Source organism: Mus caroli, chromosome 4 (genome assembly GCF_900094665.2).
Source record: "Mus caroli chromosome 4, CAROLI_EIJ_v1.1, whole genome shotgun sequence".
In the NCBI taxonomy this organism is placed as follows: Eukaryota; Metazoa; Chordata; class Mammalia; order Rodentia; family Muridae; genus Mus; species Mus caroli.
The window spans coordinates 91161708-91188383 of record NC_034573.1 but is presented as its reverse complement, the minus strand read 5'-3'; the positions used below and the strand labels follow the sequence as shown (position 1 = coordinate 91188383).

At 38.2% G+C, this 26676-nt stretch overlaps 2 protein-coding genes and 1 pseudogene across 6 annotated transcripts in view; 2 read left to right on the top strand and 1 right to left on the bottom strand.

Annotated features, from left to right (window-relative positions):
- Positions 1-26676, top strand: part of Dock7 (dedicator of cytokinesis 7) — a 183354-nt gene that overhangs the window by 84671 nt on the left and 72007 nt on the right. For all 5 annotated transcript variants that reach the window (XM_029475730.1, XM_029475731.1, XM_021161214.2 and 2 more), the window contains exons 15-18: positions 15453-15570; positions 18822-18892; positions 22171-22309; positions 23108-23209. In XM_029475730.1, the coding sequence (XP_029331590.1) occupies positions 15453-15570; positions 18822-18892; positions 22171-22309; positions 23108-23209 (430 nt within the window). The remainder of the gene's footprint in view (positions 1-15452; positions 15571-18821; positions 18893-22170; positions 22310-23107; positions 23210-26676) is intronic.
- Angptl3 (angiopoietin like 3) lies at positions 591-7761 on the bottom strand. Its single transcript, XM_021159608.2, has 7 exons — positions 7182-7761; positions 6481-6591; positions 5290-5404; positions 4103-4216; positions 3727-3822; positions 1064-1330; positions 591-866 (listed from the first exon to the last, which is right to left on the bottom strand). The coding sequence occupies exons 1-7, from the start codon at positions 7674-7676 to the stop codon at positions 697-699; spliced, it is 1368 nt and encodes a 455-aa protein (XP_021015267.1). The 5' UTR covers positions 7677-7761; the 3' UTR covers positions 591-696.
- On the top strand, positions 11879-12361 carry LOC110292327 (annotated as a pseudogene).

Genomic DNA, 26676 nt, shown 5'->3' with positions numbered 1-26676 from the left:
CATGTAGAAGAATACAAATTGATCCATTCTTATCTTCCTTACAAAGCTCAAGTTCAAGTGGATCAAGGACCTCCACATAAAACCAGATACACTGAATTTAATAGAAGAGAAAGTGGGGAAAAGCTGGAAAACATGGGCACAGGGATAATATTCTGAATAGAACATCAATGGCCTTTGTGCTAAGATCAAGAATCGACAAATGAGACTTCATAAAATTGCAAAGCTTACTCATTAGTTATTATTTAGATTGGAACCATGGTGTTTTGTTTTGTTTGGTTTTGTGGTTTCATTTTGTGTTGTTTTGTTTTATCGTGGCAAGGTTACTCTGTGTATCCTTGGCTGTATTGGAACATACTCTGTAAACTACATTGGCCTCAGTCTCAAGATCTGCCTGCCTCTCCCTCCTGAAACCTGGGGTTAAAGACATACTCCCCCCACTCCCAGATGATTTGATTCTTAAATTGATTCCATATCTCAAACATGAACAAATGATACTGTAGGAGTTTGATTGAAAAAGATAAATTTTGTTTACTTTGATTCGGTGATATCTGATCTAAACAGTGAGTTTAAACCTAATTGAAATTCAGTTCTCAAGCTTTCCATTAAAATTTTAATACCAGATTACTACAGTGATCGGGAGGACTTTAATATTTAATTTATTGATCTTTTATTTTGTCTCAGTTCAGTTGAAGCTTCTTAGGTGGTGGGCTGCAGCATCATTTTGGTTGATTTGATAGCGTAGAGCTTTCTGCTCTGAGGCCTCCAGTAGATCCCTCTTCTCCTCTCTGGTTTGGATTTGGTTCTGGGTTTGTTGTATTTTCCATTTAGGTTGTTTTCTCCACATATGTCATTCCACCACCAGCCACCTAAAAAAAGACAGACATGTGGTTATTATATTGTAGATGAATGTATCCCAATATTCTTTATTCTGTGTGACTCACATACACCATCAACATAGTGAGGAGAATGCTTGCTTGAGATTAGTATTTTAAAGAACCTATTATAGATAATAGGTAAAACTGTAAGGGATACTTTGAAGAAAGTGTTGTCATTAATGAGATACCTGAGTAACTTTCTGGACAGTAGAGCTGTCCCTCTGCTCTGTGATTCCATGTAGAAAACATCAGGTCTGTGTGCTCTGGGAGGGCCCCGGGGATATTGCCAGCAATCTCAGCCACATGTAGCGTGTAGTTGGTTTCGTGACTGCCCAGGTGAAAGGAGTATTCAGCGTAGTGCTTGCTGTCTTTCCAGTCTTGTAGCTCGAGGCGTAAAATGTAGTTAGACTGTTGGACTAGAGCGTAGATCTTCTCTAGGCCCAACCAAAATTCTCCTAAAGAGAAAAGTTAGAGGGAAAACCCTGTGTGATGGTAACTACAGATCAGGACCTGACTGACTTGTGTGTGTGTGTGTGTGTGTGTGTGTGTGCGCGCACGTGCGTGCGTACGCCAGGGTGTTACTATTTAGCCCAGGCTGGTTTCAAAGTTGATATCTTCCTACCAAAGTGCTATGATTACAAGAATGTACAGTCATTTTCCATGGCTAGTTTTTGTCATTATTTTCAGTTTGTTGATGTGAGTTTAGTTCTGATTCCTGGGTTACTTTGAAATCTTGTAAAGTATTTATATTTTTGGTGTTATGGTGTGTGCTTGCAATACTAATACTTGGGAGGTGGAGACAGAACGGATTGTTGTTTCAAGTCTTCCACTACACAGAGCTCTATAAGTCTATCCTGGGCATGGGACCCTATCTGAAAAACCCAAAACAAATCCTTTCTAAAATGTATATTAATACAGAGTTTTGTGAGCTCATGTCTGTGTCTGGGTATATCCACTGTCCTTTTCTTTCTGTCTCCCTCTGCTTTTTATTGATTGATCAGTCGATCACTCTGTCTGTCTGTCTGTCTGTCTTGTTTGAGTTCTGAATCTGACTCCAGCCTGTGCTGAGGAAGACTTTCCCACTGAACGATATCCCCAGCATTAAGTGTGACTTTTTCTCCCTTAATGTTAATAAAACCTGTGTTTAAGTCTGTATTAAAATCTTGTCTTGATTAACTCCAACATTATTTCAAAAATATATTTTAGAATATGTTTTATATATGACATATTACATCATTACAGATATTTTTAGGTTTGGTCATTGAGAGAGTAATATCTTTCTTGTACCTCTTTATGTACATAGACACCACTTTACCGTCAGCTGGTCATTAATATACCCACATTCAAGAGAATGCTTTTAGATGTCCAGCTTTAGATAATAGTGATAGTATTTTTCTTCAATGTGAAGCTTTTTTCATAGAAAAAGAATCTAAAATTTAAAAACGAGATTTGAATATTCTGTTAATAGTGTTTGTCTCTATAATTAAAACTATTTGGGATTAAAAACAATAGTATTATAAGTAGATCATTATACAACCTATACTGAAGTGTTTAATGACAAGAATAAATATTATTGCTATTGAGTTAGGAAACTTCACTTTAGGATTATAAATGAATAATTAGTTTCTAATTAGAAATAAACCAGCATTCTGAACTGCTAGTCCTTTATTTTAGTGTTTAACTCAATCCCAGAAGAATTAGAACTGCAAAATACCACTGAATAGGCCGTCTCTTTAGGGATTTAAGTAGTGCCATGAATAGAGAATTTTAAAAATAATCAAGAAGTACTGAGTCTTAAAATTTTTTTTGGCATAATATCAGATGACTTCTACTTTCTAAGTGAATACTACACACTCACAAATAATCTATATTTTTTATTTTAAGTATCTGTTTATTTTTTATTCTTTTGCTTATTTTTATAGTTTCATTTTATAGTCAAAATAGAATATCATATTCTAGAACATTCAGAGAACCACAGTTCTGTAGTATATATTTATAATATTGAATAATAAAATTTGTATTTAAGTAGTTAGACACTGTATCTCTGACAGTGACCCTGTGCCTTCTAACTCTTTTATTTTGTAGTTTTATTACTTCCTTTGTGCTACTGAGGATCAGTCCCAGCGCTGTGCTAGTCAAGTGCTCTGCCACAACACTTACTCCAGCTCCATTTAACCTGTGTTACTTTACACTTAAGATATCAATGAAAGAGTACTATAATGCCATCTTTGCGGCTCATTTGTAGCATTTCCCCTCACTAGAGCCAATGGTATGTACTGCTTTCCTTAATAACTATTGTAATCATGAACTATAGAATTACATTTCAACAAGCACACATAAGAGCAGATGGGTAATAGTGCTAAGTACAATTAAGATAAGTATAATTAAAAGAAAATGCCGGACATGGTGGTACAAATCTTTAATCCCAGCACTTGGGAGGCAGAGGCAGGCAGATTTCTGAGTTCGAGGCCAGCCTGGTCTACAAAGTGAGTTCCAGGACAGCCAAGACTATACAGAGAAACCCTGTCTTGAAAAACCAAAAAAAAAAAAAAAAAAAGATAATTATAATTGCTAACATGTATAGTATTTACCAATCATTTTTATGAAGGCTGCAGTTTGTTTTTGTTTATTGTTACATTTCCACAGCCCATTTTATAATTGTTTCTTATTTTATAATTCTTTTTTTGAGAAGAGGTCTCAATATGTGGCCCAAACTGGCCTTGAGCTTTCAACCCACCTGCTGGGCACACTCCCAACCCCCAAAGCGCTGTGATCTCAGACCCATGTCAGCACAACCAGTTAATACTGTTAAATTTACAAATAAACGAACAGTGCAAGGAAATCACTTTACCGTTGAGGCTCCCAAAGCCCTTTTCATAGTTTTCCCATGTTTCGTTGAAGTCCTGTGAGCCATCTTTCCGGTGTTGAATTAATGTCCATGAACTGCCTGGAGAGTGTGAATGAATGTAGTTATTTTTTTTTTTTTTAGTAGGTTAAAGTTGATGGGAAAAAAAATCACCCGTTTTGAGTTTGGTTTTAGCTTTGGCTTTGTGAGTTGATTTACTAATTAGGCACTATATAGTTAAGGTAATATATTTTATCATTTATTATGATCCCAGATTTGCGTGAATAATCATTTTCTGTGAGTTGATAACAGGCTTAGTTTTGATAGTAGGTAATGAGTATCTTGAATTCATGCTAACATATTCTTGTTTACGTGGGTTTACCTGATTGGGTATCACAGTAGACATTAAACCCTTGGGAGTTGCTTGGTTTAATAGTATACACACCACTTGTGTGTTCGCCTCTGTTATAAACGGCAGAGCAGTCGGCAGGAAGGTCTAAAATGGACAGACATTATTATGTAATATTTAGGAATAGAAGTATCTGTAGAGCTTACAGTTTTACTACTATTTTATGGAATTGATGTGAATGTTCAGTAATATTTATGCTAAAGCATGTCTATTGGGTGAGACACTTATCCAAGTAACATTAAAATAACATTTCCAACTTACTTATTTTAAAAGAAAATGGAGAAAATGAGAATTTTAAAAAGCGTTGTCTTGTGAGAGTGAGTACTAAGTGAGAGTACCAGGGAGCAGAAGCTCAGGGCAGGGTTTGGTTCCTAACTGAAGCAGCAGATGTGGAAACTGACTGTACAGGAAGAGCACACATAGGCATTTCTCCTGTGTGAGTTACAGGAACAAAAACAACTGCTTGGAATGTGTTGTTTTCAGCAGTTTGGCTGGAAATAGTGACTTTGTTTCTTGGAACTTTTATTTTACCTGGGAAAGATTTTATGCAGCTAGGAAAGTAGAATTTTTGAGAACTCCATGATCTTTTGCGTTTTAGAAGTGCAGGTTTTCTTTGTACACATGAATATATCTGGTTTGTTGCTTTAGAAAGTAATCTTTTTTAATAGATTTTGTTTTGTTTTGTTTATTCTTTTGGAGTCTCAGCTTAGCTCAGGCTAATGTGGAACTAACTCTGTAGTTAGGCTGGTCTCAAACGCACATCAGTTCTCCTACCTTACCCTCTCAAGTGCTGGGACTGCAGCTATGAGCCACCGTGCTCTGACTAGAAAGTCATTTTTAAATATGACCTTTGTGGCTCTCCATATGTCTTATAAGCATGAGCTTATTCCTTTTCTGTACCTATAGTATCATTTTATATCTATGAAATTAGTAACTCCATGTTTTTATATCAGCTTCATAAGAATGTCATTTATAGTGTTAAAATGGGAAGAAAGAAAGAAAGAAAGAAACAAACAAACAAACAAGACAACAAGCCAGGGTCCAATTAAATTGATATTTGGTGATGGCATTTGGTATATATAAATTTTTACTCTTATCTAGATCAGATCAGGTCTTAAGAATAGGGAATTTTGTAGAGAAAACTGGCCAAATTATCTTACCATCTTGTTCTATATTTTTTGTTTCATTCAGATGATGAGGGGGAGTAGTTCTTGGTGCTCTTGATTTAGAAGAAAGAGAATTTTCTGTGGGTTCTTGAATGCCAGTCTTTCTGAGCTGATAAAAGAATATAAATCTACTTTTAAAAATGCTATTGTATATACAGTTAGGGAATGCTGGGTAAGTGTGTCAGAAGTCAGTCCAGTGGCAGAGGGCTTGCTGAGCATGTGCAGAGCCCTCGCCCCGGTTCTGCGAGCAAAGAGGAATGAACAGTGCTTCCCAACATAGACTGACATTCTGTTCTTGAGACAGTTAATCAAGAGCATTATTTAATGAATAACAAAATTAAGAGAATGAAGCAAATGAAACAAGAGACATTGACTAAAAGGAAAAGAACCAGTATGGCTATATGCTTTGCTTAAAATATTTGAAAATATTCTCTTTTCAACGGTATGGATTACAAACTTAGCTAACTTTATTAACTTGTGTTTGCTGAATACGCTGTTGCAATGGTCAGTTCCAAAATATTGAGTTCCTACAATGTGTTTATACAGTATTCTGTATAAAGGGTTTTACTAATTAAAGTAATAGAAAAGAATCACAGGTTCATAGATCTTCCAGTTTAATTGAGTGATAGGCAAGAAATAGCTTTCTGTTTATGTTAAATATAAAGATATTACAGAGGGGGAAACAATGTAGTAACTTTGGGGAGGCCTTTTATTTTCTATTTGTTGGCCTGGGACAGCTTCATTAAGCATTTTGTATTTCATAAAAGTGTATAGGAAGTGCAGATACTAGGGGGAAAACCAGGATTCTAGACAGACACCACACAGATGGAGGCCTTGGGAGCAGCGTGTTTGGTGGAGGTGAAGAATAGCGGGGAAGCTAGTGAGATAATGAAGGGCCAGATCATTGCAGGTTCTAAGAGTGACTGTGAGCAAGAGAGGAGGCTGTGTTGAGACTTCAAACAGAGCACGTTCATGACCTGATTTAAAGTTGAATAAGATCATGTTAATGGAATCAGACATGGATTGCCTTTTCTCACCGCTCAGCGAGACAGACTGCTGTTTTCTGTAGGGCTCATTAGGAGCTGCATGGCATAGGTTAGTTGCTTAGTTGTACAGAAAGTTTTGCAAGCAGACAGGAGTTCCGTCAACTGGTGCAGCAGTCTGACATAGCTGTAGGCTACTTACCTGGTTTTCTATTTCTTTTATCTGAATGTGCTGTTGACTTAATTGTTTATACTGTTCTTCCACACTCTGGAGGAGTTCTCTTATGCTGTTATCTTGCTGTTCTACAAAACTCTGAACACAGATTGTAGTTTGTTTAAAATGTCCTCTGTCTTTTTTGTTGACGTTTTTATTTACATGTAACGGCCACCTAATTTTTAAGCTAGTAGTGGGTTAGAAAAGTGAACATTGGCTGCCATTGTCCTATGCTTTTTTCAAATAATATACCGTCTTGCTACTGTACTTTAAAATTGCCATATCTAAAACTTTCTGAATTTTATTTAAAGTAAAATAAACAATGTTTCAAAGGAATTAGAATATGCCATTTACTATATTAGTCTATTGTTTGTGGAAGAATAGTTTTAAATTTACTTTTTTTTTTTTTTACAAAAATTCACCTCTAGTAATTATCAGTAGCATGATAGTTGAATGTTACAAAAGCACTTAATTGAATGAAATATAAGTTTTAGCTCTTTTCAAATATAATGTTAGCAAAGCAAACCCTGAACTGAAGTTCCAGAGGATAATTTTATTTTTTGAAAAAGTTATTTCTTGGAAAAAATATGTATGTTAATGATCTAGCAGAGTATTTAAAAGAGTATGTCTTTAAAATGTATTTGAAAGTCTATATTGACAACAATCAGAATGCTGTGATTTCTACTTACTTTGAGTGATGCTACTTCTGGGTGCTCCTGAGCCCCAGCTGGGCTTAGAATTAAGTTGGTTAGCTGCTCCTCCAAAGCCCTGACCTTGTGTTGAAGGGCTGTCTTCTCTTCCAGCAGACTCTCAAGCTTTGCGTTCAGTTCTACTGACATGTTCTTCACCTCCTCGTTTCTGACTTGTAGTTTAGATGTGGTTCTTCTTAGCTCCTTTTCCTCTTCTTTGATTTCATTGGTTCGAAGTGATAGGTCATAAAAAGACTGATCAAATATGTTGAGCTTCTGAAATATGTCGTTAATCTGTCCCTTAGTCTTATGGACAAAATCTTTAAGACCATGACCCAGCTGCAGGAGGCCATTGGCTAAAATTTTGACATCATCCAACATAGCAAATCTTGATTTTGGCTCTGAAGGTGCAGAATCAAATGATGAAAGGTCTGGATCCACTCTGGATGCAATTACTAAAGGAACAACAAAAAGGAATAGTTTAATTGTGTGCATTTTTTTGTCTCAATTATTCAATTTCAAGCAATTTGGAACTTCTCCCTCCTGTAAGGAGACCTGGACCTCTTGACTTTATATACACGGCTATTTGCTGCATGCACACAAGGTTGGCAGGAGAATGGAGTTAACCATTAAGCTGTGCTAACTTGCACGAATGTAACCCTTCCCCCATGTTGAGTTAGATCAATGGCAACTGAAATCAAGGAAATGAGCAACTAATAGGAGGTAATTTTAAAAATTGTTAAAATAGTTAAATTTGCTGTATGGATAATTATTCTTTCAGGACTAAGTTATCTACCTGTTTTTAAAAGATCATTTAAATTTTTTCTTACTATAAGAGATTTACAAATAAACCTTAGTTTTTGATGGATTAAATTTGTCATTAAACTTAAGTATGAGTTTCCTTAGCTTGAGGAAAAATTAAGTATCTGTAACCCTGGTTGTAGTTTGTTTATCTGTAAACAGCAACCACTCCCCAAGTCTTTCCAAGTTCTTGAGTTAGTGCTGTGGTTCTCATTGCTCTAGCCTCTGTTTCTGCAATCTGTATAAGCTAGCATATAACTATATATTCACTTGTCACTAGAACTACTGCTTACGTCCTTATAAACACGTCTTAACCATTCGTGTATGTTAATCAATAAAGTTATTTTCCACCTTTCCATGGTTTTCATGTATATATGTCATAGACATGCATATATGTATGTGTGTGTATATATATGTAGATAGATGCACACACATGTGAAGTAGCAGTAGACATGTGATCGTTTGAGTATAAACTAGAATTAAATTCCAATTCTCCCAGTAGCAGAGGTTTAACCATCATTTCCTGAAGTTTGTGAGCTTAATAACAATTTTCTTACTATAAAATTTTTAAAAATTTAACAAAAGTAAAGATTAATAGTATGTTTAAGAGTAAATGTTCCATTGTCTGCAATTGATATTAGAAGTAAAAATTATAAGAACTTAAGTTATGGGTGGTTATCCTTAGTATTAATACAAGACATTTGGGGAAATTAACATAATTACTAAGAGTGCGACTTCTGGAATCACACTGTTGTCTGGTTCTAAAAGATAGCTCTAGTGTTTTGGCTTTAAACAGTTATTTAATTTCCCCCTTCACCAGTTTCCTCATTTATTGGGATAGCTGCACTATATAATTTGTAGCTTTGTTTTGTTTTGTTTTTAACAGTCCTGTTTTGTAGCCCAGGCTAACATCAGATTTGTGGTGATTCTCCTGCTCTAGTGCTGGGATTATGGTCATTTACCACCATGAATTGGGGTCAAGTTCATAGCTAAAAAATTTTTTATGTGTATGGGTGTTTTGTCCTCATGTATGTGCATGTACTGTGGTAGGTAAGATGATGACATTGGGTCCCCTGGAGTTACAGAAGATTGTGAGCCACCATGTTGGTACTGGGAGTCAAACCCAGGTCCTTTAGAGAGCAGCCTGTGCTCATATATGCTGAACATCTTTCCAGCCCTCATGTATATAGCTAGGTTTTTTTGCAAAGAAAAAAAATCAATATAAAATGTTTCAAATTAAGTTGTCAGGCAAATTTTTACAAACCACATCTTTTCTAAAATTCAGTTCATATAAATTCCCATTCCTATCGTAAATGGAGGTTCTCTGTTGATTGATTAAATATGACAGGTTTGACTGTAATGGTTTCTTTAGTGATGCCAGTTAAGTATTGGTTGTGAGCGTGACTGTGGAGCAGGACCACTGGGCGTGGGGTCTCCGCCCACTGTTCTTTAGCTCCTCCACCCTTGGTCACATCAGTTACTTCCTCTGTTTCCTCTTTTGTCCAGTGGAGATAATACTTTACTTAGGGTTGGGAAAAGATTAAAATTAGTATTTTAAAATCACTGGAATCTTTCTTGCTGTCTAATAGGCACTACATATATCAGCTATCTCTTGTAGTTAGGAACAATGTGGTTACGTTTAGAATTTATTGGTGAAGAGTAATGCTAAAATTATTTAGTCATTGAAATTTTCTGATATTTAGGTTTTAGAGGTTTGTTTTCTTGAATTTTGGTTAGGAATTGTATCTTTTGGTTAACTTATATATGTGTGCATGCTTTCTCTTTTTGGGATGTGTATGTGGCGGGTAGTGGGGCTTGAATCTGGAAGCTTAGCATATAAGGCAAGCACTTTCCCACTGAACAGTTCCACAGCCCACTCTGTGTACATTTCCTTAAGTAGGCATTACAGAATTATATAAATACTTTTGGATGGAAAAAGTAAACAAACATGTACGTATATATCCATGCAATAAACACAAAACCAAATCAGTTTCATGTTAAAGTGTGTTGGAGCTAGAGTGAACAGTCACGTTTTCTCCTTTCATGGAAGAGTTAGTGATCCTTGGTCATGCAGGGCATGTTTCGAAACTTTTCTTAACTAAGCTGTCAGCTTCTGTGGTTTAAAACTATTGACCTTGGATTTCCATCCACCTAGTTGAGGTACATGATGAGCCAATTTCCCTGCTCTGTTACACTATACATTTTTTCGTAAATGATTATTAATTTGGATCTTAGCTCCTTTGTACTTTGCCTTGTGCCTTATAGAAACATTAAATATTTATGGATTGAGTAAGAGTTTTTCATATATCAAGTGTAAGACATACACATAGCAGGTGCAAGTCCCTTTAATATAGCAGCTTCCTTTTTTTTTTTTTTTAAAGGGACTATGAAGAGGGGGCCCTTTTTAAAAAAGAAATTAATTTTATTTTATGTGCATGAGTGTTTTACTTGCATGTGTGTCTGTACAGATGGGCATCAGGTCCTATAGGACTGAGTTAGAGACTGTTACGAGCTGCCATGTGGGTGCTAGGAATCAAACCCAGGTCCTCGGGAAGAATGGCCAGTGCTCTTAACTGCTGAGCCATCTTTCCAGTCCCGCAAAAGAGGCCCTTTAAATAAAACCCTGATCAAATATAGAAAGAATCCCAAAGGAAATCAAGCACTGTTAACCAAATTCAATACTTACTTTAAGAATTCCTCTTTCTAAGAGTTGCTATACAAAGTTTCCTGGTTCTATAGGACTCGAGGACACTCAGCAGCTCTCACGTGCTTAGGTCCAGCGAGCCACGGATGCTGCCTGCTTTCCCAAGAGTGTGTAATATTATGGTAGCATGACTTCCAAATTAAAAATGAGGTATTTTGACTCTTTAAAGAATGATTTTTTATTTTATGTCTATGAGTGTTTTGCTTCCTTGTGTGTGCCCCACATGTCTGCAGTGGCCAGAACAAGGTATTGGATTCCATGGACCCTGGTTACCTTGTAAATAAGTGGAAGACTAATGTAATCTGTTGTTAGAAATGCTTGGAAATATCTGAGAAAATGTATATAGATAGAAATGTTGTGAATTGAAGAAAAGAAAAACACTAGAATACTACATTAGCACCACCCTTTCTCTGATCAGAACAGCATTAGCTGGGCTCAGAGGTCATGCAGCACAGGGCTTGCCTAGCATGTGCGATGCTCTGCTTCCATTCCAAGCACTGCATTATTTTAGTCTTTACAGGTATTTCTGTCCCTTTAAGCACATGTCCCCCATGATCAGTAAATATTACCTATGTTTTGATCATGTTATCGTCATTAGCGAGTATAGGGAGTACACCTGTGGAGGTTGCAGGATAGTTTTGTAGAGTCATTTCTCATCGTATGCTTCTCTGCGTTCCAGGATTGAATTCAGGCTCCTGGACTTGCAGAGCTTGCTCCTTTCCCACTGAGACATTTCACTGGTCGTGGGGGAGGAGGGTAGGTGCAGTGTGTGTGTGTGTGTGTGTGTGTGTGCGCACACTCACAGCATGTTGCAGGTTAGAGGACAACCAACAGTAGCAGTCTACACTCCTTCTACCTGCAGTTGCCAGGCTTAGTGGTCCAGGTCTTTCTTTGATTCCCCATTGTTTAACATTCTGTATAATATTTATGGGGTGATCAATAAATATTTCAATTGACCAGTTGTAATCATCTTTAATTTCTCCTTTTTTATTAATGAGCAGATTAATAAAACTATGCTATATGGGCCATGCTAGCTAGATTAACTAGTTAAGTAGTTAACCTTCTTTAAGTTGCCTTGAAGCCTTGTTTTGAGTACTGCTCTCCATTTCATTAGAATTTGTGGATGAATGCTTCTTTTTAAAAGACAATCTTGCTTTCGGCCGCCATAGCCATCTTCCAGTAACTCGCCAAAATGACGAACACAAAGGGAAAGAGGAGAGGCACCCGGTATATGTTCTCTAGGCCTTTTAGGAAACATGGCGTTGTTCCTTTGGTCACATACATGCGAATCTACAAGAAGGGTGATATTGTAGACATCAAGGGAATGGGCACTGTTCAAAAAGGAATGCCCCATAAGTGCTACCACAGCAAAACCGGAAGAGTCTACAATGTCACCCAGCATGCTGTGGGCATCATTGTCAACAAGCAGGTTAAGGGCAAAATTCTGGCCAAGAGGATCAATGTGTGGATTGAGCACATCAAGCACTCAAAGAGCAGGGACAGCTTCCTGAAGCGGGTGAAGGAGAACGACCAGAAGAAAAAGGAAGCCAAAGAGAGGGGCACCTGGGTGCAGCTGAAGCGCCAGCCTGCACCACCCAGAGAAGCACACTTTATGAGGACTAACGGAAAAGAGCCTGAGCTGTTGGAGCCCATTCCATACGAATTCATGGCCTAATGTACACAAAGAAATAAAATAAAATACCAGCCAAAAAAAAAAAAAAAAAAAAAAAACAANAAAAAAAAAAAAAAAAAAAAAAAAGACAATCTTATCTCTTACCATTGAAAATTGTATGGTTTTTCACTATTAAAAATATTTAAAGTAGATATTTTTAAAAACCCTTAAATCCACGTGTGTTAGTATTTTAGAAATAGTTTTGCCTACTTTCTCTCTTTTGCTTCTTCCTTCCTTGTCACTGGCCCCCCTCCCCCAAGAATACCTATCAACATGATAGTGCCACGCCACTTCCCTGCTCTGGAGTCTGCCCTCCGCTCGATCCTCTTTCATCAATAAATACTACTGCACATTGTCAAGGTATTCCATAGTAATTAATCATCCAATAGATTGAATATCCTATACCCAGAATGCTTGAGACTATAGCTGTTTGATAGTATGAGATTCGTTAGAACACTTGTGTATGTACTAAAATATCTTGGGGGCTGGAACCAAAGTCTAAGTATGGGATTCATTTATGGTTCATAGACATAGTGTGTGAAGGAAATATATGCAGTATATGAAATAATACATTGTATTTTTTTTTAAACAAAATCTTGTATACACTGAACCATCAGATCTGTTGTATGATGCCAGGTCTTGGAAAGTTTCATTAAGAAAAAAAAAGAAAACACTAGGCATTGTCCTACATACCTTTAAAGGGTTTCAGGCTTAAGACTATTTCAAACTTTTGTTTTATTTGGGATGCTTAGCATCGTGGTGAACTGTATATCTCTTTATAGTTATTTTAATTTTCTTGATTATAAAAATATTGTAATGAATTACTTTCACCAGACTTATCAATTCCTATGTATAATTCTCTTCTTAGACTAGAAGTAAATTTGTTGAATCCAGGACATGTTTTTTAAGAAGTTACATATTGCCAGGCAGTGGTGGCCCATGCCTTTAATCCCGGCAGAGGCAGGTGGATTTCTGAGTTTGAGGCCATCCTGGTGTACAGAGTGATTTCCAGGATAGCCAGGGTCACACAGAAAAACCCTGTCTCGAAAAACCAAAAAGAAGAGGGGCTGACGAAATGGCTCAGCCTGTAAGAGCTGACTGCTCTTCTGAAAGTCCTGAGTTCAAATTCCAGCAACCACATGGTGGCTCACAACCATCTCATAATGAGATCTGACACCCTCTTCTGGTGTGTCTGAAGACAACTGCAGTGTACTTAATTATAATAAGAAATAAATCTTTTAAAACAAAGTAGTAGTAATAGTAGTAGTAATAGTAGTAGTAGTGGTAGTAGTTATATATTGCCATACCACTCTGCCCTGGCAGTTGGTTTTCAGGGTCCTGTTAATATTTTGTTCATCAGCCCGAAGCAACAACCTTCATACAAAGTTATTCAGTCTGTCTCACTCTCCCTCTTCTTCTCCCTCTCCCCTTTCCCCTCCCTCTTCCCTCCCTCTCCTTTTCCTTCTCCAGCTAAGTCATTTAGCTTTTTCATTTTCTACTTCTATTTTCTTTTTTCTTTAATTTATTCACTTTATACCCTGATTGCTGTCCCCCCATTCTAGTCCCCCCACAGCTCCCCCTCCTCCTCCCCTTCTCCTGTGAGAGAGTGGCGTCCTTCCTGTATCTCTCTGCCCTAGCCTGGCACTTCAGTCTCTTTAGGGCCAGATGTGTCTTTTCTCACTTAGGCCAGAGAAGACAGCCGAGTTAAGGGAATGGGTTCCACAGACAGGCAACAGCTTTTGGGATAGGCCCTGCTCCTGTTGTTCCTGACAGAGCTGCACATCTGCTACATATGTGCAGGGGCCTTGGTCCAGCTTATGTATGCTTTTTGGTTGGTGGTTCAGTCTCTGAGAGTCTCCAAGAAAAAAAAGTCTCCAAGGGCCTAGGTTAGTTGACTCTGTTGGTCTTCCTGTGGAGTTCCTATCCCTCCCAGGGCCCTCAGTTCTTCCCCCAAATCTTCCATAATACTCCCCGAGTTCCATCTAATGTTTGGCTGTACGTCTCTGCATCTGCTTTAGTTAGCTGCTGGGTGGAGCCTCTCAGAGGACAGCCATGTCTGCAAGCATAAGAGAATATCATTAATAGTGTCAGGAATTGGTGCTTGCCTGTGAGATGGTCTCCAGTTGGACTGGTTATTAGTGGATCATTCCTTCAGTCTCTGCTCCATCCCCCATCCCTGCATTTCTCGTAGGCAGGATAAATTTTGGGTTGGAAGTTTTGTGGGTGGGTTGGTGCCTTTATTGCTCCACTGGGGTTCCTACTTGTCTATAAGAGGTAACCTCCTCAGGTTCTATATCCCCACGGCTGTGAGTCTCAGCTAAGGTCACTCCCATGGTTCTTAGGAGCCTCTCCTATCCCAGGTCTCTGGCATGTACTGAAGATGTCTCCGCACCAACCTCCAACAGCTGCAGACTCCATTCATTCTCATGGCCATCTGGTCATCTCCCATGTGTAACTTTCATTCTGAACCCTTTATTCATGTGCTTTTGGTTGAATTACTTTTCTTCTTTATATTGACAGCAGTAACTATTAAGTTGTGTAAGATACACAGTTATGAACTGGAATACATACAGGGTAGAATATAATTATTTTATAGTAACTACCTGACTCTGTTGTATCTTTTGTATTATAATATGCATACATATATTTAATATGTACATGTGTGTACATGTTTATATAAGTTGCTATCCAACTTTTTTTTTTTTTTTTTTGAGACAGAATTTCACACTGAGCCTGAAACTCAAGTGACTAGCCTAGATTGGGTGTTGAGTAGGGCCTGGGGAATCGCCTGTCTGCCTGCCAGTGCTGGTCTTACTGGCATGTCTTCAGCTTTTGTTCTGGGTCTTGTTTGTATGGCCAGTACTTTACTAATGAGCTATTAGTGTGGTTTCTGCAGTATAGTTTTGAATTATAATGTGGCATATTGTTCCTTGTAAGTTCTTGATCAGAATCATACCAGAAACACATTTGTGAAATTTGTTGTTTGTATCTGCTTGGAGGAGCTAACATAGAACCAGAAGTGTTGTTTCAGTTCTTAAACCCACAGAATTGCTTGCTACGTCCTCACTGTTGCTTACATTTCTTGGTTTCACAGAAATCTTCTCTACATTTACCCTCAAAGTCTTAATTTTGCCAACCGTCAAGGTTCTGCCAGAAACATCACAGTGAAAGTCCAGTTTATGTATGGGGAAGACCCGAGCAACGCAATGCCGGTAAGAGCCACTCTTCACTGTTCCTCTCCTAAACTTTATTCAAGTAGATAAGCTTTGTTTTATATCACTGATTGGAAGCTCTAAACTGCAATTTAATGTGTTCTTTTGAACCATATTTATGACTGCATCACTTCCTGAGTGGATAGTAATATGCTTAATTCTAGTTTTTCATGAGTACTTGGCATATTTGAAGCACTCCCAGAGATGCAAAGATGAATAAATCTTGTAATCTAGAGAATGCAGTAAGTGAGACTGCAGCAATGTCTGTCTAGGGAACTCTCTCAAATAGTAGGTGATTTTGCTCTAAATTTGGCACTTGTGATTCTGATTTTCCTCATCCCCCAATTAGGAGAACTGCAGATGAGGGCAGTAGGAGACGATGTTGTCCTTTGCAGATGGCTCCTAGAGACTAATCTTGGGTACATATTAGATATATCTAGGGAGTTGTTAAAACACCCAGTGCCCAGGCTGAATCTTGCTGGAATTCACTCATCTCTGTGGCTCTAAGCTAAGTAGCAATTAAAAAAAAACAACAAAAAAACCATTGAGAATGGTGACATGCTTTATGGAAGACTGACACAGAGTCGACCAGAAGGGGTTCAGAGTCGGGAGACGACGCCTGATGAGATAGTGAGTAACCATCTTACCAAGAACTCCCCTCTCCCTGTTCTGATGTGAACTGGTAATGGCGGTGAGTCTGGCAAGAGGAGCCAGGAAGGGCCAGGACTATCCCTGAGAGTCATGCGTACAGTGAAGTCGCTGTGAGGTACAGTAACTTAGGAGTCCGTTGCGGGTAGCCACGGGTGATGCTTCACTACCACAACTGCCAGTACTAAGGAACTCAAGTTGTGTGGCAGTTGAGATTTTGGGGTGGTTGAAGTTGGAAACCTAGAACAGCTGTATGCTTGGGCATATGCTGTAGCCCCAGACTGTGCAAATGTAACGAAAATGCTTGGCTGAGCACAGCTTTTCTGATCTCTTTTGATCGGGTACTTTAGATATTTTTGCTCCGGGGAAAGATGTTTTTCTTCTTTCCTGTTGCCACACTTGTATCCATATGTGGATCTCCTTGACACCAGTGAACACAAATTATTCATCTTTGTATTCTCTTGCAGCAGCTATTTCAGAAACTAACATATAACATGTTGAGTTGAACAAATATTTGCTGAATAGATGTGGAATTTATTTCTGAAGTTTGAAACTAGCATTTTATTCTTTATTAGATCCTTATTTTTGGCTAACTGAATAAATGTTCTATTTTGGTTGAGGCAATATATTGTTCAAAGCCAATACTGTATATGAATTGCCATGTAGGTTTGAGTTTTATGGGAGATGCTGTATATGTCAAAGAACGTTGCATTGCTTACTTTCCAGCATCTTCCATGTCTTAGAACATTCCTGGCATTTTCCACACAGCACTGGGTACACCACCCGCATGGGCAGTTAGCCCCGCCCTCTTTGATGTTGCAACAGAATTTTCTCGCTCCTACACAATATGGTTGCCTGTTTATTTATTATATGCATTAGACTGTGAGCTCCTTGAGGGCAGGGACGCTGTCTCACATAGGTCTGTATCTCGATGCTAGCATAGTACTCAGCACTTAACTGCTGTTCAACCCATGTTGCTGAGAGACAGCCTGCATGGCTAGTGATTGAACTGAACACATCCCACTTTGTTCTCTTCTGGTTGCATAGATAAGTACATTACTTTGTGAAAAGAGATAGTTCCTAAAGAAAAAAAGATGCTGTGTTCCTTTCACCTGTATATTATTATTTATATGACAGTATAATGTTTTTATGTTAGTGTAAATGGCAGCTATGAAAAAATTATACATGAGCCTAATGCATTTGTTTATGTTTTAAACTATGAATATTTTAGGGGTCTCCATATAATTTTTGATTATGTAATTGTCAAAATTATAAGGCAAAAATTATGTAAGGCAAAATTATAGCATTTGTAATTATGGCACAGAAATAAGGTTTTTGAAAGGATATTAAGGTGACTAGGTATTGTGGTGCTTGCCTTTAATCCCAGTTATGGGGATGCTGATACAGGAAGATTGAGAATTTAAAACCAGCCTGGACTACATATCAAATTTAAGTCCAACCTGGGCTACATAGTGGGACTCTATCTCAACTTGAAATAAGAACAAAAATAAACAAACAGAAGCATACTGAAGCATTTGAAGATTGATTAACAGAGCTTATCAGGGGAGTGAATATTACTGTATTTGCTACTTATCTCAAGTAAGAATCGCCTGCTGAATTTCTAGAATGAGAAACAGATGTCAGTCACGTCCTTTACAAAAGGACTGCGCTGAATCGTCTCACAGTCTGACGGCACAAGCATACTGATGTGCTATGGAACGATTGCTGCCAGATCGAAAGTGTTTAACTTGTGGCATTTCTAAACTATACTGTCATATAGTAGTCACAGTAGTGATGACGATGACATCAGTCTCCAACCGTGTTGCTGGCTCAGTTTTGTGCAAATACTGAACATTTTTATATGTGGTGGATTTTAAAACTAACACACAAGCGTAAGTCTAAACCAGAGCACCTCCATTATGAAGTAACTTGCAGGATGTGTGAGAAGTAAAAGATAAAGAGCATGACATAAAAATAGTACTTTGTATCATTTATAAATAATCGGTATTTGATCTGCAGAATGACTCTCATGTTTTAGTAAAGCCACCACATTGCATATTGATGCCACCATGCTGGGGTAATTTTCTTGTTTTAAATTCAAAGTGATGTTACTCCCTGAATGTTCACTTCCTTTAAGAAAACAGGAAAGAGGACTGAAGATGTAGTTCAGTTGCCAAAGACCTTGCCTAGCATGCATGAAGCCCTGGGTGCATAAAACTAGGCATCACGGTGGCACATGCCTGTCATCCCAGCATTAGTGTTAAGGCAGTCTTCAACTACATGTGAAGTTCAAGTCCACCTTTGATTACATGAAGCCTTGTCTCAGAAGAGCAGGAAAGGGGAAGAGGACAAAAATGTATCTGATTATTCAGTGAATAGAAGAAATATGGTTGTAGAAGCTTTCTGAATGGTTGAATGTCAGATGGGTCTATCATTGAGAAGATAGTTAAGCAGTTGAGCTTTTATAATTAGGCACATTGTTCTTCACTGGGCCAATTTTGCCCATTTTCTCAAATAGTTATTAAAGCATACAGTTCTTACATAGATGTGAACCATCCAGCATTTATTACAACCAAGTTTCAACATGCTGTTATTTGTTTCAGGTAATCTTTGGTAAATCTAGCTGTTCAGAATTTTCAAAGGAAGCCTATACAGCCGTAGTATATCATAACAGGTACTGAATTAAAATATTTCTTTCAAAGTTACTCACTTCTTAGTGGCATTGTTAGCACTCACATTAGTATGTTTACCAAATGCTTTGCTGCACTGAACGTGCCAAATTCACGACTGACATCAGAATGACGATTTTCAGTCTGTAGATGTGCAGCTCTTCTTTGTAGACATGTCAAATGTCAGGCTTTAGACAAGAACATCTTTTTAAAATTCTGTTTCTTTCTGTATAGTTATGGATTAGTGTTGGAACCTCTGGCCCTTTGGTCTCTGCCTTATTACTTTCCTCCGATACTTCCTCATTTTGTTGAACTCTGCTCTCCTCAAGCTCCTTGCAGGGGTGATATGTTCACCATCCCATCCATGATTCTTTGATGTAGTAGTTAATCCAGGATTAGTTCTGTGAGGAAATTGTTACCCTCATCTTGCTTTTATTTTCTTCTTTCTGTGTATGTGAGAGAGGGGAATTATTTAAGGGAAAAAAAATCACAAATTGTTCCCATTGCATGAGCTGTTGCAGAATTGTGTGTCACGTGTAGGGGCTACAGTCATTCATTTCTCTTCCATTAGCCCCTCTTTTACAGTCTTCTTGTGATCATTTTGGTTTGATTTTATTTTGTATATTTTCCTTTCATAAAGCAGTAACTAACTATATGAGTTTCCTACAGCTTCTACTTTTTTTCTGCATTTCTAGCTTATTGATTATGGTTGTCACATTTGAGATCTGTAATTTCTCTATTCACTGCTTAGATTATCTACATACTTGTCTGCCTTTCCTTCTCTTTCAGTAGTAGCAATGTCCTCTCTCCTCAGTGCGACTCATTCACATTTGCTCCCAGTCCCGTTCCACTTCCTCAGAATATGGTCAGCTCCTGTCTCTTGCCCATCACAGTTGTTGCTCCATCCTTCCTTTCCAAGTGAGGCTTGTCCTTCACGTGTAACAAGGCGCTGCGCTGTCCCCTGGTGCTGTTGTGCTGCGTGCTCTCTGCTCCCCTTTAAACTCTGTCTCTCACTTTCACTTTGCAGCCACAGTTCAGTTCTGACAACCTTTCGAGATTTTCTGCCTGTAATGACTTCACACAAAATACTAAATCTTTGCTCACAAATCTGTGTCTGTTATCTAAGTGATGTCTTTCTGCTGCATTCAATGAAAACACTTCTATTTTAACATTTATATGGAACACTCCCAAATCATTTCCAGTCCTGACCTTTTGTGATCATATATCTTTTCATTGACTGATGAGACACACCGGTTTGCATGTCTTGCCTTCTTGGTTTCCGTGTTTGTCTCTACAACACTCTCTGTTTTTAGTAATGATACTACCATTTTTCTGGTTCAAAATTTGACATCTTTGACATTTTCCTTCTTTTCTCTGGAATCTAATCAAAATTGTAAGTCTCAATATTCTCCTTGTTTCTGGGCCTTTCTTGAACTTGTGTGTACTAAACTCTATGCACTCTTTCAGGCCTGTATCAAATATCATATTTTGATCTCAAACTGGAAATAGTCTGTTTGACTTTGTTCTTGAAGTGCTTAACCCATGTGATCTCCATCAGGAACTGACAAACATTTTCTATGAAGGACTAGATATTGTATGGTCCAAGCCTATTGCTACACACCATCTCCTGCAGTCGCTGAGCTCTGCCATTACGTCACTAAAGCACAGTAGTCGGTCAGTGATGGTGAGGCAATGTGCTATGGCTGTGGTCTACTAAAAGGTTACTGTGAACCCTAAAATTTCAATTTCATATCAAGAAATATTATTCAGATTTTTAAAAACCATTGAAAAATATGAAACCTATTCCTGATCTTCAGGAATATAAAACTAGGTAGTGTACTAGGCTTTTTTGACATCTCTGTCCAATTCATATTCATACTAAGTTATATAGCTTTAAGGAAAATTATTGTCTTATTTATCTCTAAAACAACCACAAAAATAAAAATTTAGTCTAAATATGACAAACCAATATATTGAAGTCAGTAATTCTTATAGACACCTATACTGTAATTTCAGGGAGAAATGAAGAACCCAAATATTACATAACAGGAAATATATTTCTATAAAAACAGTAATTTCTAAAACTTTCTCAGTTTGGCTGGGCCATTATTATTATTGTTTTAATTATTAGTGGAAATTATTAGTGGCAGTACTGCCTGACATTGGTTATAAATCCAGGTTTTTATAATTCAGTGATGGTTGGTGAGCTTAGTAACAAGAGACATGCTTTTGAAAATGTTCACCAGGCATCAAACTCTCAGCTAGGATTAGCTCTTTCTTGTTACCTTATTTAAGGCCTAATTCCACTTAGTGTTTCTGTGATCAACTCCATGCCTGCCAATATAGTTTTGAGGCTTATTTGACCAGGAAGAGTATTGACTGATGGACATCTGAGAAGGAAAGTTACCTAGCAGGGTGGACAGCCTTCACTTTAAACGTGGTTGGAACCATGTGGCTTAGCTGTATTTTCACTGAGTATCATTCTGAAAGACGCTGAGAATGGAAAAGTGAGATGCCTCCATTGTGTTCTATGTTTTATTTCTATATCAAGAAAACAGCCAGGGTTCTGTGAAAGTGTCCCTTGAGACAACCCCTTGTGCTGAGAAGAAGCACCATGGCCATCAAGCATGACATTCTTTGTGTTAGTGTGATGGCTAGGAGCACGTCTATGCTGCTGGACAAGTTCAGTTTGCAGGCTTTCTCTGATTTTGTCTTTATTGTCTACTGTGTCCACAGTAGTCTGTTTGCTAACGTTATTTATTCCTTTTAACAATGGAACATTTGAAAGAAAGCTTTCCCCAGAGAGCCTAACTTAATGTTTAGGTATCTTTAGAGATACCCCTCCCAAAGGGTATCTTTGCTGGTACCCCAGCAAAAGGAAAATGCTTCCATAAGGTATGACCTAAAAATATATACCCAGAAGACTTGTTTGACTTTTCCGTGTAAGTGGGTACCAAATTTGGTTCATAAATGTAGTATAATGCCCAGTGTGATTGAGATCTCATTATCTAGCTGATAATTATTAATGAATTTTCAAATAGTAGGATGCCTCAGCTCATTCATAAAAACATTATGAACAATTTCAGAAACAGTGTTTGCTCCCTCATCTGGAAGTAGAAGTTAATTCCTTAGAAGTGAGGATGATGAAAAAATTCCCTGGAGTAGAGAAAAATTGTGCATGAACCTAAGTCAATCTTAAACCAGGCAGCTAAGCAAATGCAGTCATTGTCCATTTTAAACAATGACTGACTATTGATTTTCGTTTTTATTTCTTTGTATGAAGGTCTCCTGATTTTCACGAGGAAATCAAGGTCAAGCTTCCCGCCACGCTAACTGACCACCACCACTTGCTCTTTACTTTTTATCATGTTAGTTGTCAGCAGAAACAAAACACTCCTCTCGAAACCCCAGTCGGATATACAGTAAGTCTTCCTGTCATTGTATTGTACTTACGTCAAGGGATTGTAAATGTTTTAAAATATTTATGAAGTGTGGTACTCTGTAGATGCTCCGTTTTGTTCAGGAAGCACCCTCACCTCAGCTGCTCACTGGTGTCCTTAGCTGGTTAGTCACTTTCATAAAGGCTTAGGTGTTGGTTCTGATGGGTGGGTGTTTTCCTAAGATGAAGTATAAACATAATAGATTCAATGAGAGAATGATTTGAATGAATAAAAGAAACCCATAGACAAGAAACGAAAGCCTTTGGATATTGTAAAAAAAACTAATTATGGCCGCACTGCCAAGGTTAACATGCAGTGAAAGTCTGTGTAAGGTGCTGTCATGCAATTTTGTTGTAGAATTTATCCTTCAACTTAAATTTATATTTGATTTAATATTTTTTATCTCTTATGTTTGTGACAGAAATTATGGTAACTGCTAGGAAATAAATTATATTTATACTTTTGTTTCCAGTATTCAAGGTTTCCTCTGTTTGAAGTGAAACTATTGTTTTTAAATTGATTTTGTAGCCTTTTCTAGAACCAATTCTTCCTTGGATAATAAGGCCACGTACTAAATATTTCATGTTGAAATAGTCAGTTTTGGAATTTTCATGAATTAAATATCATCAGGGAAGTGGAGTGCTGAAGGCCCATCGTTACTTAGGCAGTTACACACATAATGTCTGTTGATGTCAGAGAAAGTTGGCTTCAGTCACATTCTTAAAGCTGACTGTCCACATAATGATTTCAATAACAGACACATGTCTTTTTTATTTAAAGTGGATACCAATGCTGCAGAATGGACGGTTGAAGACAGGGCAGTTCTGCCTGCCAGTCTCCCTGGAAAAACCACCGCAGGCTTATTCAGTGCTTTCCCCTGAGGTCAGTGCCTTCCAGCAAGTTTTAACTCTCTAGGCTGAATGAAAAAAGATCCTGTTAATTAAAATGTCTACCAAACAAAGATTTGCTGTTTCTTCTATGTGAATGCACATAATGAAGTGTTTTTCATTGATAATTACAATTTTTCTTTTGAAGTATGGTAGCAAACTAGTTCCTATGTGGCTAAGACAGGATTGACAGGAGTTTGAAAATAGCCTGGACTACATCGTGAATGTATAAACATGGTATCTGTTTACATACTGTAACTCAAGACTTTGAAATAAACATATGTATAATAACCCACCAGCTACCGCTCTGCCCCTCATACCTTGTTCTGTCGCCCACTCTGCTCTCTCCATCCCACAGCCCTGTTCTTCCTGAGGCCTGTGCACTGCCCTCTACTGCCAGGGCAGCATCTCAGGGCCTGCTTTTCATTTTCATCAGTCACTCACACTCCTCTTCAGAGAAGTCATCTCTGATTATTCTGCCCAAGAGGCAGCCACTCCCTCCTGACCTTCTCACTTTGTCTTTTTTCTCCTTGTACTTTTCACTATTGTTAACTTAATGTTTATCTGTTTACTGTCTATAGAGTATAACTTTTGTGAGGGTAGGATATCTGTATGTATTCACAGTGGTGCTTAGCTTATTGTGAGCATCTAGGAAACATGCATCCTTTCTTCCCCCAGCCTTGTGTCTGTTTTCCAGGCACCTTTTCAGTTTCTGTGCATTGTTCTGCACAAGCATGGCCTTTTTCCTAAGAGTAAATAATGCTTACTCTTTATTTGCTGTTGTTTCAAACAAACCATATTTCAGAAGACATTTATATAAGAAAGTGTATTTTTATGGAAATTAATTTTGGATTTGTCATTACTGAAATAATTTTCAAGTGCAAAGCCAGTTTCTGAAACAAGGACAGTGATTTTCTTTTCATTTTTTGGGGGGGAGTATTTCATTTACATTTCCAATGCTATCCCAAAAGTCCCCCACACACTCCCCCACCCACCCACTATTTTTTTGGGTACAAAATTTGGGACAGGCAATTTTTCAAGGCTTAAAGTGTCTCTCTTCTCTCATTCTCTGCTCTCTCTCATTCTCTGTGCTCTCTCATTCTCTGCGATCTCTCTCTCTCTCTCCCTCTCCCTCTCCCTCTCTCTCCCTCTCCCTCTCCCTCTCTCTCTCTCTCTCTCTCTCTCTCTCTCGTAGCTTGAGGCCACACACACTCTGCATTCCCCTGTGCACTCTGCTTTTCTCGAACTCCCACATTCATACACACCTCTGTGTTCCCCTTTCACTCTTCACACACTCTTCACACACATCTTACACACACACCACATGCACCTTCCTTTCACTGGCACACACACTCTCCATACATACCTCACATTCTCTCTTCACTTGCTCTTCACATTCACCTCACATACTCCTCACTTGCTCTCTACTCGCTCTCTCACCTTTTTCTTGATCCAGTCTGTCTTTTATTGATACTCCAAAAGCAGTTAGAAAAAATGCATTGTATAACCATTGCCAAATCAAATTCAAAGAATAACCACATCCCAGAAAAAAAATCAAGAATTACAATTGTTCCTCAAAGTGTCAAGCTTCCCTATCCCCAGGCCTATACCCAAAGTAACAATAATTGAAAACTTATCATTATTTAAACTTTAACTTATACTTCAGAGCTTAGAGCTCTGAGGCCAGCTACTTGCATTTTCTTATGAAGCTCTAATGATAAATGACATGGGCAAAGCTGCCAGGCAGTAACCAGAAAAAAAAATCAAAATTAACCCATACATAACTCAGTAGTGCCACTAGCTTTCTGCTTCTGCACATTGCACACAATGACTCTCCTAAAAATCCTGGTGTTTTACTAATATAAGTTTTACTAATATAAGATTATACATATTCTTTTTTTTAAGATTTATTTATTACTATATGTAAGTACACTGTAGCTGTCTTCAGACACACCAGAAGAGCGTCAGATCTTATTACAGTTGGTTGTTAGCCACCATGTGGGTTCTGGGACTTGAACTCAGGACCTCCGGAAGAGCAGTCGGCGCTCTTAACCACTGAGCCATCTCTCCAGCCCCGATTTTACATATTCTATACTTGCTTATCCAGGAAACACTTTCAAATGTTATGCAAAACTTATTTCATAACTTGAATAGTTTTTGCCTTTCTCGCAGTCCCAGTGTTGGCTCTATTTCATTTTCTAATAATTTCATAAAACTTTCTTTGCAAGTCAAGCATTAATCTGCAGCTACTATTGTGCAGTTGTTACATTTTTTCCAAGATGACAACACACAGCATGCACCTGGGCCATTAGGATTGTGCTGTGCTGTGCTGTGCCCCATGTCTCAAATTTTAATTGTTTAAGAATCATTACATCAGGGAACATCTAGTTTCACAAAATTCACCAGAGCAGAAGGAGAAAGAAGTAAGAAAGTCAGATACAATAGAATAATTATGCACACCAAGGCCAACTGAAAAACAGTCACGCACAAATGAAATCTATACAGCTGTTGTTCAGGGCGAAGGTTAGGAAAAATGGGAACAACTGGTTTTTTTTTTACAAGAGCTGCTGCAGGCTACTGAGATGTTTCCATCCTGACCTACTACAGGCAGTCCTTTACTTCAGATGGCAGGTCCCCTGGAGGGATGTCTCCTGCTTCTCAGAGTCCCAGACAGTATCCTTTCCTACAAGGAGCTGCCATGGATTTCTGAGCTGTCTGTCTCCATCCCGGCCTCCTGCAGGCAGTCCCTGTCATCATATGCTGGCTCCAGCAAGCCAGCACTGGAGCTCAGCAGTTAAGAGCCCTCTCTTTCAGAGGCTCTAGGATTGATTCTCAGCACCTATGCTGCAATTAGCCACTGTCTGCAATTGCTGCCACAGGGGATCAGACCCTCTTTTGGCCTCCGTGGGGATTGTATAAATGTGGTACACAGACATACATGCAGGCAAAACAGCCATACATATAACAGTACATAATAGATTTTTAAAACTAAGAATAAAAGTTTTCTAGTGGCACATACATATAAAGGTGCCACGACGAAACCCAGTACTTTGTATACCAGAATTCCTGAAAAGTGAAACTTTTTACATTGTGATAATAAGCATTTTCAGTTTTAAATCACCTGGAAAGTATATTTCTTGAGGTGAGCCAAACACAGAAAGATAAGCACCAAATGTTCTCTCTCATATGCAGATAGCTTATAGTGTGTGTGTGTGTGTGTGTGTGTGTGTGTGTGTGTGTGTGTGTGTGTGTTTCAGTGGAAGTAAATACAGGTTAAAGCTTAAAAACTCAGAAATAGACCAAGAGAGGATAAGCAGACTTGCTGAGAATTGTGGGAGAGGAATGTGTGGGTGGACAGAAGGGTGTGCACAGCAGGGAGGTCCCTGGGTGAGCATCAACTGATACATTCTGCTTGAAAATATAACACCTAGTCCCCCTCCCCTCCCCTCCCCTCCCCTCCCC

What these genes read in the sequence shown, in the direction of transcription:
- Angptl3 (XM_021159608.2), bottom strand. Translation starts at nt 7,676, where the DNA reads ATGCACACAATTAAACTATTCCTTTTTGTTGTTCCTTTAGTAATTGCA. An exon ending in TAAAAGAAATAGAAAACCAG is followed by an intron (nt 5,405 to 6,480) that starts GTAAGTAGCCTA and finishes TTCTTTTATCAG; the next exon opens with CTCAGAAAGACTGGCATTCA. An exon ending in CTGTCCAGAAAGTTACTCAG is followed by an intron (nt 867 to 1,063) that starts GTATCTCATTAA and finishes GTCTTTTTTTAG; the next exon opens with GTGGCTGGTGGTGGAATGAC.